Source organism: Cyclopterus lumpus, chromosome 17 (assembly GCF_009769545.1).
Source record: "Cyclopterus lumpus isolate fCycLum1 chromosome 17, fCycLum1.pri, whole genome shotgun sequence".
NCBI lineage: Eukaryota > Metazoa > Chordata > Actinopteri > Perciformes > Cyclopteridae > Cyclopterus > Cyclopterus lumpus.
In genome coordinates this window covers 7,511,282-7,526,389 of record NC_046982.1, presented here as the reverse complement: position 1 = coordinate 7,526,389, position 15,108 = coordinate 7,511,282, and the positions used below count along the sequence as shown (strand labels likewise).

The window sequence follows — 15,108 nt, the reverse complement described above, 5'->3', positions numbered from 1 at the left end:
TCTTTATATTCTTTACTTGTAAAAGTATCAGTGACACACTCTAGAAATACTCAATTATAAGTAAAGGACATGTAATTAAAATCTGAGTAAAAGTACAGAAATATTACAGGACAACAATGTGCTTAAATTAACAAAAGATACTACTTTAAATAGTTTGATTGTTTAATTTTTAACAATACATAAGTGGAAAAAGTCCTGTAACATGGAGTAAAGTATAGTCTATGAAGTGGCACAAATAGACACAAGTATCTCAAAATCTTGCAGTAGATGGTTAAATGTACTTGGTTTATTTCCAACTCTTTTTTTTCTACACACACTAGATGATAAAAGTGTACCTTTCTTTCTTTCTTTCTTTCTAGAACAGAAATCCAACAATAACATGTTTTGTGGATGTAGTTTTGGGGAGATGTTCCTTATGGAATCGGACTAACATTCTTGTAGCTGCTGAAGGTAGAACTGTCTGGGCAGGACATCTTTGGGAAAGTCTCCTCTCTAAACTGACCTCTGTAACAAAAGCTGCCGGTCCCAACGAACAGGTGGTCCCTTATGGCGGAGAGGAATAAAAGGAACATGTGTCAGGGCCCTGAATATCTGAGCTTTGTTTTTGGCTCTACAGACACAATCTGCTCATTGTGTTGACGGTGTTGAATATTGAATTTGTGTTTTTATCTGCTTTGACGATGAGAGCAAAGCTCACATGCCGTGTGGTGGCTCGCCTATGTGTGAACTCCCTTTCCATATCCACTGCCACCCACATGCCAGCCCCGCTCGACCTCACTTTGAACCAGGACATGTGACTCCCCGTTCATACCCTGTGGTGTATATGAAACCAAATGGTGTACGATAGTGAACAGCCTGATTTGTGAATATGTGGAATGGACAGTGTGTCTGTGTTTCTTCTACTTCGACGCACACACGCACGCGCACGCACACACACACACACACACACACACACACACACACACATACATAGAGACTGTGCCTGTTTGCTCCCGACTCGTAGAACTCCCGTAGAAACGGTTAAATAGCACCACTTTTTTTTTTTTCTTTTTTTTTACAAGCGCAGCTTTCCTCTTTGTAAACTCGCACCTGATTGGCCCGGTTAAACACAACGCCGCTTGTGATTGGCTGAGAGTGTCCTGTTGACCGAAGGTGGACTCCTGGAGAGTCGGGAAAGCTGAGAGCAAAAAAAAAAAAAAAAAATCAGCCACGAAACTGCACCATGCGCCTCCCCTGAGTGGGTTCGTAATAACCACCGGGAAGACGGTCGTACAGATACTATATTAAATCATGGCAACGCCTGGCCGCCTGGGAGTCCCCGGGCAATGATTTTACTCCGTCTTCTCGCGTTTGTGGACGACCTCCGCCGCCGTTGTCCGTCTGCGAGGACGACTCGCAACTCCCCAGGTAACTTTGTTTAAACTCCAGCCGTTAGCTCGGATGCTAACCGCGGCGGCGGCAGCCCGTTGTCTCGGTCGGTTCGGCTGTTAGTTTGACTTTGCGGGCTCTCCGGGCTGCGTTCACAGCGCGTGTAACGTGGAGAGCGACTACTGCGCACTATATGTGTCATTTTAACTTGTTTATGGCGGTGGTATTTTAATAGAAGTAACAAGGAAAAGCTGCTTTTGTTGGTCGCTCGAGAACAACAGCTCGACGCTCTGCTCGAGCTCCGACGAGAGGAATTCAAAAGAGCCGTCCCTCAATCACGTAGTTTTTTTTCTATACTTCATACTTGTATAAGAGAAGTTAACGTTATGTGTCTTCTGCGTTTATAATCCCGACTGCACGCGTTTGTTGTAACTCCGTGTTTTTAAATGTGACGGACGGGACGTCCATGTCTGAGTCCACTTGTTGCTGGCCGTTCATTATTTCATCACGGAGCCGGAGTTGACCCACGTTGTGCTCTGAGCTGGAGACAGCGAGGGGCCGGTGGTCGCGTGCATACTGCTTTGTCACGACACCGTCTTTACCACGTCCACAATAGGGCGATACTCATGTTAACTCTACATCTAAATCATTTTTTACTAACTTAAGACCTGTTGCGTTAAGTTGATCGTCCAAAAATGAAGCGCGGATGACCTGCTATTATGTGGGAACAACTCGGGGCAGCTTCATGTCGTGTTACAGACGAGCTGAGCAGTTCATGTGTGATTTGTAAATGCAGTAATAACATACCCCCCCCCCCCCCCTCTCTTGACAACAGATGGACTAAGAAATCAAGGAAGTATGGAGGAGTAAATTGGACAGAGTGGAGCATATATTTTCTTTCATCCTGCTGGAGCTACTACCTTTTCCAATATGGGCTTTCACGGATAACAGGATTTTAAGTGAAGTTGAATGATGGCATCACGTTGGGTTCATTCTTGTGAGGACGATGAGAGGCAACAGGCAAGATCTTCTTTCTGTGAGGTAAACGACAACCACAACTCAAACCTCAGCCTTTGTTTGCCATTTTGTGATGCAATGATGAATTACATTTTTTCAAATGGTGATCGTGAATGTGAATTTTGGGGGCAGCTGACTCTCTGGTTTCCCTCTGTAAATTTGGTGTGTAGTAGTGTGTTTGGCTCTTTGGCCCTGTTTGTGCTTGTAACAACTCCTGCCGAATTGTTTTGCTCCTCATCTCACCAGTGCTTAATTAATTTGGTTCTTTTTGATAGTTGTAGACATCTGATTTTAGTTTTCTTTTTCTTGTAACCGACTTGGGTGGACCATGCTGCATGTGGAGATCAAAACACAGTTTTCCATTGCAGAACAGCATTTATTTAGATTCGATTTAAAAAAACAAAAAAACAACAACCTCATCACTGGTGGAAGTGGGAGGAGACAATGGCATTGAAACAGTTTATACAAGATCCGTCTTTCAGGATTTTAAGCTGTGACCCTGTGTAATACCAGACAGTACACCATCTGCTCCTCTGAAAGCTTGTCGCCTGAATGAAGACCCTCATAGTAAACTAGGTAGCAACCCTGTGCTCTTTGAAATGGAAGGGCAGCTATTCATAGAACCCATAGTTTTCTTTCATTCCCTGCATTGCCTTTAATTCAGCTCTTTACTAATGTCTCCTGCTTCTATGTGAGTAGTCTGTAAACAAGGGATCTAAAGCTCCTTGACACTTGGATGTATTGAATTTGATCTGAGATGGATGGAGCACCGGAGAGCAAAAGATACCCCGGTACTCAACAATATATTGAATCAATTCAAATAATAGTCTCTGTATTGTTGGTTTTGTTCTCAGTTTATTTTATTGCGATATTAAATTTAGTGTTTTTTTTTCTAGAGCCACATACATTTGTTGGGGATGTCTTAAGAACATCATTTTAGAATAAAAACACATTTTCATAGGGGAAAACCAACAATGATATTTTAACACAGGGCTCGTTCAGGAGTCCCGCTGCAGAGATAACTCGTGTTGCAGCCCTGTCTTTTTTACTGTCACCGCTAGAAAAAACCAAAACTGGATAATGTGCTTTCGCAACAATCCGAACACAGCCTAAAAATGTGTTTAATAAATTAATCGAATAACACTTAACAATTCCGATGCAGAAACATGTCCTCGTATTCTCAGAAAAGGCATCTTTTGCATAATACATAAGAAAACATGTTTTAGGCTTGTTTTTTCTTGGAGTGAGGAAAAACCTCAGTGCAGTGCAGTCTGTGAAACGCCTTCTTTTAGCAGTCTCTCTAATAAAGCTACCTCACAAACCAATTCATATGCTAATTTTGAGCCGGAAACCCCCTTGAGTCTCTGGTCCTGGAGTTTTCTGGAAATGATGACATTGTGGATTTAATGACTTCAGAATGTTCTGAAGTTGAGTTTTTTTTTAATCACCTTTTTCTTTTTGTAAAAACTAACTTGTGATCTCAGTTGATCAAGATTGGTAGAAGATGTTGATGATAAATGGGTGTGCCTTTTTGTTTTTACGAAGAGAAAGGCAGAGGATGAGTTTGTCTCAAATGTAGTGAAGCACAGAATGAAGAACTTGAAATAAATGGTACTGAGATCTTAAAATTAGACTCGTAGTGGTTTAAAGCCTAAACAATTTTTTGGTAAATACCACAAAACATTATTTTACATTAAAGTTGTATTATTAAAAAGTATTTCATATCTATTTTCCTGAAAAACGCAATAGACTTTTTCGAGTTGTCCTCCAATGGTAGCTACTTTTAATGTTTTTAAGACAACACTTCCTCATAACACTTAATTAGTCACTAGTCGTGTCACATATATATATATATATATATATATATATATATATAAAAAATATTAAATCTCCAGGATAAACAAAATACAAAAATGTAGACATATATTTATATATATATATATATATATATATATGTCAACATTTTTGTATTTTGTTTATCCTGAAGATTTAATTTTTCTTCAGTCTACACTGAAGTTTTTTTTCTCTTTAATCAGCTGAATTGTGCACGGTATTCAAACATTGCAGCGGAATCCAAATAACAGACTACGTTTGCTATTTGCTTCATTGCATCAAACAAATAAAGGATTCATTTGAGCCTCCTTGATGAGTAGACGTTTAGCTTTTTCATGATTCATAATACCTGTGCACTTCAGCTTGCTAAGCTGCAGTAGAACGATAGAAATGAGAGTGGAGTGAAATTAATTACTGTTTCGGATGATGAAGCATGATCCATTTTTAGCACTGCAGGGGGATATTGACAAACAGACCACCAACTCCCCACAATCTTGGCCTCATTAAAGCTCAGTGTTTATCTCATTTAGGCTGGCTACCTTTTTACAGAACCCTCCTTGCAGACATTGTACGGCTAACTGATGGCAATCGGAAGGGAAAATTGACCTTCAATTGGATAGAAGAAGCCTGTTACTTCCTGTTGTCTTATCTCTGATGTCTCAAGGGAAAACCTTAGAGATGGGCTGTGCGATTCCGTTTCTGTACAGTAAACACACCCATGTCATCTTCCATGGAAAAGCCAGTGATGTTTTCTGTCTTGTTAAAATAACTCACCTTGCAGCTCGAACACTGAATCAGTCAAGATGTGTAAACAAAAGGGCACAGCACACGGCTGTCTTTTTTGTTAGATCAACCACTCCAAAATACATAGCATACAAGCAGAAGAGTGTGTAGGCAACCCAGTCAATTTATTCGTTCACATGGGTTTCTTGTGTGTGTGTTGTTGTTGTTGTTGTTATTATCATTATTGTACAAAGTGGGCAGTAGTGGTGATGGTTAACGTTAAACTGTTCAATTCATCCGCAGTTCACATTCATGCTGAGCTGCAATGGGGGATCCGTTCGAATCACGGATCCACAAAGGTCCGTTTCACCACTAGTTCACTCGCTGTTCATTTATTGAGGTCTACACAGCCTGTATTAACATGTTTGAAACACAAATTATGAATCCGTTTTAGTATGAAACTGGTTATTACCCAACTCTATCACCCTTTGGCCAAAACTAATTTCTACTGAATAGAGCTTGAACACATCATATTGTCAACGCAACCTCTGTTTAAGTTCGTTCTGAGACCCAGTAGCAGGCAAACCGGGCATGGGAAGGACATACAACATAATAAGTGTCTAATTAAGTTAATTGTTCCAAATGTTTTAATGTTTTTTTTTCTCTACGGCTTATTTTGGACTTGCAGCTGTGACAAATTGCAAACTTTGTGTTTTCTTCACTCACGCTAAAGAACGTCCACACAGACAACATTGTGTGTGTGTGTGTGTGTGGCCGTAAAGCTATGGTCTGTGCCGCTGTGTGCGTGCCAACGTAACACTGTCACGCACCAGATGCAAGCAGCAAAATAAAATATAAATCGGAGGTCGTTTAATTGGTGCATCTCTACTCTTCTGTGTCTTGTCTGTATGTTAGCCTGGCACTGGCATGCACAAAACGCACGCCACGTGGTCACGTGGGCTGAGTAATGATGCTCCTAACCTTGTCTTGCACTACATGGCCGCAACGCCCAGGTCTCACCAGTGGCCCCGCTGTATTATTATCGTAGGCTTTTCACAGTTAAGTGCTTGGTTTGAATGGGATGTGGTGTGGAATTTAGCAGCCGACAGAGAACTAGGTTTCTTCACATTTTAAGATTGTGTACTCGTCTGGAGTATTTAGAGCTGATGTCATGTGTGTTGCTTGAAATATGTCATTAGGTGATGTCAGCAGGGGCTTTTAAACATACGGGCCATGCAGTGTGGTTTCTTAATATTTGTTAAAATGAACTCGGTGGAAATTCCTGTTCTTTTTCAGTGTGTACCTAGCCTCTAGATAACTACATGTGTGGTGTTTAAACAGCTGTGCATGTACAATTCCCCCCCCTAAAATGTCTGGTGTTAGTGGGTGGTATTGGTTTGCCTGCCCTTCAATCTCTGTGGTCGGGATACCACTGATGTAGTGGCTTTAAAAGCTCAGAAAATGACCACTTGTACTCTGGCATGCCACTTAATCCGCTGGTACAACAGTTTACCATTTTGTCAAACAAGAACATATCTTGAAGAGCAATTCACAATTGTTTCATATCAATGCATATGGATTATATTTAAGAGATGCCATGCTTAATAGAACTCTGTGAAAAGTTTCAATCTAAATGCAAGTGTATGGGTCTGACTTTATTCATGTAACATGGCGGCACTGTGAAACCAACCTAAGAAAATGTGGGACTACTTCCACTTCTTATATGCAGTGTAGCTATATCTGCATTTTATAATGTTACTACTGCCTACATGCGAAGGAAGCAAGCTAATATCGACAATTCCCGTCTCCAGCGAGTAGGAACAGAGATTATTTCTGAAACTGCTAAAACGCTCATCCGGACAGAGATCGTTTTTGATTGAAGGCGCCACGTAGAGTTGTAGCCTGAGACACGGACCACTCGAAACTTTAAGACCAACTGCCTACTGAAAACTCTCCCAGCTGCCTCACCCAGCGCAAATATCAGTCTAGCGTTCTGGTGATTTCATTAAATGGGTGAAAGGCATTCATTTGTGCGCAGGAGAGTAGAGGTGTGTGTTTTCTCTTTCATGTGCCTTTTCTTTGTAGCCCCCTTTTTCTATAATTAATCTCATAATTGTTCTGCTTTGTTGATTTCCTTTTAACCTCTTGTCAGAGTTAATCTGGTCAATCAGGTTTACGTCGTAGTCCTACTTTGTTCGAACCGCCATCCTTATCATTAGTGTTTTTTTTTTTTTAATGTTTAATAATGGGGTAAACCCAGAGCGAGTCTCAATGCGAGTCGGCAATTACATTGACCTGGAATGTCACAACAGTATTAACTATGCGAGTGGCAATGATAACTATGCTTGGCATTTGCTTGTCAGGAGGCCCACACCCCCTTCAGTCCTCCATAGCTAAAGATCAGAGGGTTGGTAAAGCGCCCAGTGCACTGGCTGCTAAATCAGATCCAGTTGACTGGGATTGTCTTGCCCCGGAGACACGAGGGGGGGGGGGGGGGGGGGGGGTCAATGTCGGCATTTCAAACATCCAGTTGATCAATTGTCATATCTTCTGCATATTCTCCTTATGTGGATCGGATTTTAATGTTTTCTGATGGCGTAAAGGCACCCACTGCATACAGACAGCGACTACAACATTGAAGTGCCTGTATCACAGAACAGTCGAAGCTTGGTTATGCACTGTAAAACCTGTTTTGCTAGTTTCATTAAAATGTCAGCTGCACCTGCAGCCCTGTTTCCCAGCCAGCCGTAGTAGTGTCATGAGTCCTTACTCTCTTCAGTTTGCACTTTTGAACTCCTTGTGTTAAAACGCTCTGGGTGCCACTAAAGAAATGCTTTGATCCAAAAATGTTGTCCCAGACTCTTTCAGAAGAAACGCACTTTGTTGCTGAGATTTAGAATCAGTAAAACAACACCGTGCAGAGAGTGCAGCTTTGGTACACACCTCCAGGCACACGATTTATTTTGAATGAAACACTGAGTGTGAGGCTGACTGTTCATCCTGTGACATTTTGAAGAAGGGAGATTGTTGGTGTGAACAAACTATTTCTCATGTTTTTTTTTTCTGTGGTTTGGCTCATTAGTCTCTGCAACTGCTGGATTAAGGGGGAGAGCTTCTTGGATGTATTTATTTATCTTTTAATCAAAACATACAGGTACATGTATCAGATGTTTAGTTTAGCATCTGCATTAATCCCAAGTAAACAAGTTGTCCTGCAAATTAGTTGCGTATCCTCGTTCAGCATTGGCTACGTTAACATTCAAGTAATTTACTCAGATTTTCTGACATTTTGCTCAACATAGCTGCCCAGGCAGAGATAGTGTGAATGCAAGCTCATCAAATTCCTCGCATTGCGGGGGCAAAGTCAGGGGGGGGAGGGGTCTGTTTGAGACTGGGTGAGGAAAAATACTTTTTCAATGTGGAAATACGAGACTGTTTGAACAGAGGTGTTCCTAAATCTTACTAGAACGGGGAATATGATATGGGGAGACCTGAGTGGGAGGGGCGGGGGGGTGGCTGCACACATGATTCCCCAAAGGTGTGAGGCTATAAATAGCCAGTAACCAACACAGGGGTGTCCAAAGCCCTGAAGCCTGACATGCTCTACTCTCCAGCTGGGAAAATGGGATACTGTGACTTTACTGTAAACACTGGACAGAGTGTTATGCTTTCAAAAGCCCATTCTCTAAACCATGTCCAACGTTAACAGAAGGACTGGAACTTTGTGTTAAATTACATGACAACGTTTATTATGGCGTTGCTTTATTAACATAGTCTTGGGCCTCAACCACCAAGGTATTCCAGCATTTTCACTTTGGAGATTTCGTAGCATTTTTATTTTATTTTTTCAGCACTAATCGCATAAATCTCCTCCAACAGCGTGACTGTGAAAGTAGGACTACTCCATTTAAATGTCCGTTCTCCACTTTTCTCTTTGTGCAGAATGAATCCCCAGAGTGGAGAAGCTCGACTGAATCTCCTGCAGCGCAATACCCAACAGAAGAGGAGCCGTTCTCATGGCCGCGACCTAAAACCGTGCGTTTGCGGCGCACTTCCCAAGGGTTTGGCTTCACCCTGCGGCACTTCATCGTGTACCCACCGGAGTCGACCACGCACTGCTTCCCGGTAAATGTAGGGATTGTATTTGCTATTAAACCTGTCAGAAGCTTCTGGGAGTTTCATAACCCTGAGTATTGTTCGCTTATCATGTGAGATTACACTGAGTCAATAAAAAGACTTGTACCTAAATTCTGTGACCGTGAACAACAAAGTCACTTGAGTGTTTCTGTGTTGTTGTTTTTTTACAGGAGGAAGATCATGGCCACAGAGGTAAGCAGAAAAACTCGACCGTCCCTCTTCGTGCCTACCCTTCAGCACTGCTGATTCAGCCCGTTGCCTCTGACTTCTAATGACTCTTAATCCATCCACTCTTTCACTCATTTTGCTTCCTTATGAATTGAGAACAATGTAGCTTGTGTGTGTCACTGACCTTTGTGAAAGCATGAAAGGTTTGGTCAACACCACCTGTTTCTGCCCTGCACTGACCCACCTCTTCGTATTGTTTCACCACGTTGTTCTTGCTGCTTTTCTCCCTCGACATAAATAGGCTGTCAGAAAGAGAGAGCCTAAATGTGACTGGGTTGTGTGCATTTGATTCTCTTTCCTCTTGTATAAGCACGGGTGGTGACTAGCAGTCACGTACCACACATTTTGTAAAGGGATCCTACAGGCCCAGAAAACAGTTGAACGTTTGTGGATTTGGGGAAAGAAACATGTTTTTTTGAAATCAAATGCATATAATTGAATATAGATTTTTTTATAGAAATGACAACTCCATTTGTCAGGACTGTTTTGCCGAAAACAGAATTTATTATTGTAAGCAATTTACATCCAACGGAAATATGACGGCGTCATGTTTTGATTATTGTGTCTGTGTTGTTTAATCTTGACCCGCTTATGCCAAAGCATCACACATTGACTCTTAATTTTATCAAGCAAGAATTTGTAAGTCATTTGTAAGTCTGAATTGAATTTCCAGCCCTGTGAGGTTGCCAAAAAGGAAACATAAAAAAATCTTTGTGAGATTCTTCATGAAAGAAGCAAAAGATGTACGTATTTCATTCAGAAGCCTGATAGGAACTCTCCTTGATTGAGGTGACTGTTACCGCCTGTCCCATCCCAGTGTGACCACTGAGAAGCGATATCCCAGTAGCTTGTTTGTGGCCTTCGCTCTGTGTTTAGTCTGTTGCCATTTGTTTACCGTGAGGAGGTTGCTGTCTCTGGAATTCATTCATGTGGAAGTCAGTAATTCTATTGGACATCTATATTTTTCGGAAAAGTAAAATTGTATGGGAATTATAAAGGAAAGCACCCCTGTGATTTATCTCGATCATGTTGAGGAAGCAAACTATTGTATGCACAAGTAATCTCTTTGTTTTCATTCAACACGGGGAACCCCCATATATCCGTCTTCACTTGAAGTAACAACACAACATGGAGGGACATCATTTGACTGTAGGATTATTGGTTGTTTGGAGAAGATATTTGCACACAAAAACATTAATAATGTTGTATACCTAACAGGTAGAGGCATTCATAATTGATTACTCAACGCTAATCAGCCAAGCTCAGATATTTATGTCTCATGACTGTAAAGCAGCCTTTTTAATTCACTAAGCAACATTTCGATCACCAAATAAACCAAAAAGATGCATTGTGTCATATCACACGCAGTATTAAGTCATAACACCCTGTCACTCAGCTGTAGGTGTGAGTAGAAAGCAAATAATCATCTGCACATACTCACTGACACGTGAATCTGTTTATAGTCCTGTTCTAACGATGTTGCTTTCATCCAATTCAAATCCTGAATGGTCTGTATATGTATTTTACACAGTGAATCGTGGACATCTGCACACAAACATCCAGCAAGGCACTAACAAACAACAAAGTTGTTGTTGTCTTGATGTTGGTGTCTCAAATCTGAACCGTTTCTGTCACTCACTTTTTACTGCAACAACAGGGATGTGCCGGAAAGCGCACGCAGAGTTTGGTCATTGTTCAAATTTAAACTTCATGTAACAGTTCAGTGGAGCCACCGCCTATTAAAGCAGTCATGATTTATGTTTCACCCAAAAACTAAAACGCTTTCGAAGACCCTATTGTCTGGAGCTTTGTTGCTTCTGACCAAGTAAGCCAGAGAATATTAAGGAAACCTGGCAGTTGCATAATGCCCGACACAGGGGCTTATAGGCAGCACGCCAGAATTGGGGGGGGAACAATGTGGGATGATTTTTAGTCCAGACTGGGCGAGTCTGTCTCGGTACACCATCAAAGAAATAGCAGTAGGCAGAAATCAAAAGGAGGGAGGAGAGAGCCGCAGGCTGGTACCTCTCATGCAGTCTTATTTCTTCCTCAACCACTGTTTGTTGACACTTATTGTCCTCTTCAGAATAAGAATACACGTTATCTGTATATTTTGTCTGTTCGACCACTTTGATCGTGGATATAAGAAGTCCACAAAGTAGTTAAATATTTGTAGCCACCAAACAACTTTGAACAGCTCAATAGTATTTTACAATCTACAGTCGAAGCCACAGGAAAAACAATATGTCAGACCTCTTGCTTTGCCTGTTGCCTTGCTGGAAAGATTATTGATGTCATTGTGTTGATCACCTTCTGACAAAAGAGCCAAACATTGATTTATGAATAAACTCATTGCATCAAAGTTATGAGGGTGCCGCTGTTGCCCCTCCACAGGGGACGTGCCACCATCAATCCTCTTATTGTGTTTGAGTCTCCTGCTTCTCAAGACAAAGCTCTTTTGTCACAGCCCCGCGGTCAAGTTTGGGTGCACTTGTGATCTAATGTTCTCTTGTCAACTCTTCACTCTTTAATTTTGAGTAAAGTTGTCTTTTACCACAATCACAGCTGCCATTTAGTCTGCATTTAGCTGTAAGTGCTCGTTGTACACAGGCACTGTTGTTAGTGTTTATTTTGACTTGCAGAACCCGACTGATTTTAAATTGTGTAAATAAAACCTGTAAATGTTTTCCTTGGCTTGGACAGGTTTTTCTTTTATGTTTTTAAAGGAAAACATTGTGTGTGTCTGTGTATTAAACACATGGATGAAATATTAACTTAAGACATTTTGTATTGCCCAAAACAGTCGGTGATGAATCTAGTCAGACTGATTTAGAGTACTGTTAAAAGAAAGCTCCTTTATACAGTTGCTACGCATTAAGTTGATGTTGAAGAATGCTAAATACAAATGTAAAAATGTTTGGCTCTTCATATATTATGTGTCACTGAGTTTCTTCCACGGTACATTTAAACGTTTACCGTGGCTCATGTATGGATTAATGAACGGCTCCATTGTAGTTAGTGATGCGGTTCTATAGCCGACCACTAGAGGGAGCATTATTGCAGTATTACATAATGCGAGTCCCCAGGATGTGGTTCTGTAGGAGTAATTGCGTGTGTGTGTGTGTAAGAGAGAAAAATGGAGGCAAAAGTGTGTCTTTGTCTGTGAGGTTTTCAGATTACTGGTGATTTTGTATATTATTGATTAATTAATAATTGAGTAATACTTAGCAACCTGATTGCCCGTGTCCCTTTGTCCAATGGCTTGAACACGAAACATTCAAACAAAGCTGTCACAAACATAGCTGTCACAGGGCCAACAGTGTTTATTTTCTTCTTCTAAATGCACGTTTTAATTGACACTAAGAATGTTTAACTTATTTTTATTGATCATGTCAGGACCGTTCATAAAAAACAACTTAACTATCGTGCCTGCTCCCATGTTGGTCTTCCTCTCCACTTTAGTTTGTCAGCCGTCGTGCACTGACTCTCAAACAGAATGTTAACTACTGGCGACGGGCTTCAGCCACTCTTTGGCTGTGCCCAGAGCTATTTCTCAGTTTATAAGGAAAGAGTGGGAGTTGTGCAGCTGAGCACACTGTCACTCTACCTTCTTTCAGTCTCTCTTTCTCTCACCCCCTCGCTCTTTCTTTTCTTTCCTTCATTTTCTTTTCTGCAGCCATGCAGCTGCTAGGAGACAGGAGCAGCATGAGCAAACAGGTTTCCTCTCCTAAGCTGCTTTTATCCACCCGCACCGCGTCCCCTTTTTGAGATTGTTTTCCCCTCTGAATCCATTACTGATCACATCTATTGAAACGTTTGGTAATATGGGCATTAGCCTATGCACTGTCTTTTCTGCTTTCATAATGTTGACTCGCATGTCTCCCGATCTCGTGACAAACCTCCCGGTTTCTCTCTCTTTCTCATACACAATCATTGTTCTCTCTTCTCACCTAAATGTACTGCTCAGTCTGGCATTTCAAGTTCATCTTTCAGTATATAGAGCTTCTTTTACCACAATATTAAGTTGTAAGAGATTTAATTGCATTGCATGATTTGTAGTAAACCTTAAGGAAACCAATTATTTGTTCACGTTCAAGCTTCATCTTGTTGACATTCTTACAATTTACTAGCTTTTATGTGTATTATATGATTGTTGTCATACATCCCAACCTGCTTCAATTCATCAGGGAGGCAACGGAATAGGCTTGAACCAATGGACACCATTTTCGTGAAGCAAGTCAAGGAAGGAGGCCCCGGCCACGGAGCTGGGCTTTGCACAGGTAATGAGCAATCATCAAACAGTCGGTCTCCTTCATGTCCCAATACCTAGTAGAGATTGATTGGGAGTGTAAGTACTCAGAAGTCATGACACCACAAGAACCCAAGCGTAATCCTGTAACGGATGTCCCACAGAGCACACAACTCCTTAAGTAATTGCACTGACATTTTACCGTGTTGTAAGCAAAACGAGAAAAAAAAAATGCAAGCATTGCAGTTTTCAGTGGTGACCTGATGGTGTGCATGCTGTGAAGAAAAACAGAAAGTGCTCCTTTTTGTGCCTCTTTAAAGATACACACCAGTGATGTTATGCATTAGTTGCGAACCCTCAGCATAGTTGCTCTAAACCTCAACATCATTTTATCGAGATCGAAGTATGATTTTAAAAACGGGATGAATGTGATTGTCCCGACTGACGATACTTTGGATGATGTCAGTCATCTCTTATGTGATTTATTTATTTTTTCAACTTTTTGTGCGTGTGTCTGCTTTTGTATTTTGTATGTTATTTGTATTTTGCTTGTCTGAAACTTTTACACTGCCTTCTTGGCCAGGACCCTCTTGTAATTGAGATTTAAAATCTCACTGTGATTATACTGGCTTATAAATAAAATGTATAAGAGCTTTTTTAACCCCCCTCTCTGTTACTGACGTCATTACTACTGTTTTTTTAACGCCTATTAGGTGATCGAATAGTGAAGGTGAATGGAGCAAGCATCATTGGGAAAGCCTATTGTGAGGTTATATCCTTGATCCAAGACAGGTGAGGTTTGATCTTCATTTGTATGGATGCTTTTGGTCGGTCTGCGTATTTTCACTGTTGTAAACCTCTTTTTGTTCTCCAACAGTGGTGACTTTCTAGAACTTTGTGTGATGCCAAAAGATGAGGATATACTGCAACTGGTACGTCTCTCATTCCTATTTTCTTAATGGGGTTCACTTCATGTTACCTTTTTTCTTTTTAAACAAAGGTTGAAAGTTTATATTTTTTAATTTTCCTTAGCTGCTCTATTTTAGGGAGTTCATGTTGGGACATAAGTCACGAGATGCAGGAAGCCTGCATATCCCATCAGACCTTTCTATCTAGGTTTCCTAATCAGGCCAGAGCGGCCTCTCTGTAATCTGTCCTCAAACCGCTGCTGACATTACTGCCAAAATGGCCTAATTGGATTGGCAGAGCAAGCATTATCTAACATACATATCAAGGAGTATTATACATAGCTCCATCTGTATAGATTAAGGTAAGAGCACATTTAGCTACAAATTGTCTTCAAACTGGTCTACAGAAAATGGGCTCGCATCAAACAGTTTAAGTTGTAGAAAAGTAATTGTGCTCATTACTCAACCGCTGCATCCTCAACTCCTCAACGCACTTCGGCAATATTGATCACTGCCACACATGCTGAACTACACGGGACAGCCTGAGTGGGTGGTTACCTGTGGCAGATTAACTGCCATCAAAAGAAGCAACCGAATTTGAAGAGTGGTTGTTTTCTGTGGTCTCTGATGGCTTTCAGAGACGTC

General features: G+C 41.1%; 1 protein-coding gene across 4 annotated transcripts in view; it reads left to right on the top strand.

The window, feature by feature from the left end:
- The first annotated feature begins 1,220 nt into the window (after nt 1-1,220).
- Nucleotides 1,221-15,108, top strand: part of arhgap21b (Rho GTPase activating protein 21b) — a 31,764-nt gene continuing 17,876 nt past the window's right edge. For 2 of the 4 annotated variants that reach the window (XM_034555932.1, XM_034555931.1), the window contains exons 1-7: nt 1,221-1,407; nt 2,204-2,409; nt 8,884-9,066; nt 9,249-9,270; nt 13,494-13,586; nt 14,269-14,347; nt 14,433-14,487. In XM_034555932.1, the coding sequence (XP_034411823.1) occupies nt 2,338-2,409; nt 8,884-9,066; nt 9,249-9,270; nt 13,494-13,586; nt 14,269-14,347; nt 14,433-14,487 (504 nt within the window). In that variant the 5' untranslated portion in view covers nt 1,221-1,407; nt 2,204-2,337. Of the gene's footprint in view, nt 1,408-2,203; nt 2,410-8,883; nt 9,073-9,248; nt 9,271-13,493; nt 13,587-14,268; nt 14,348-14,432; nt 14,488-15,108 lie in introns of all 4 variants that reach the window. The other 2 variants (XM_034555930.1, XM_034555929.1) reach the window with 1 other exon arrangement.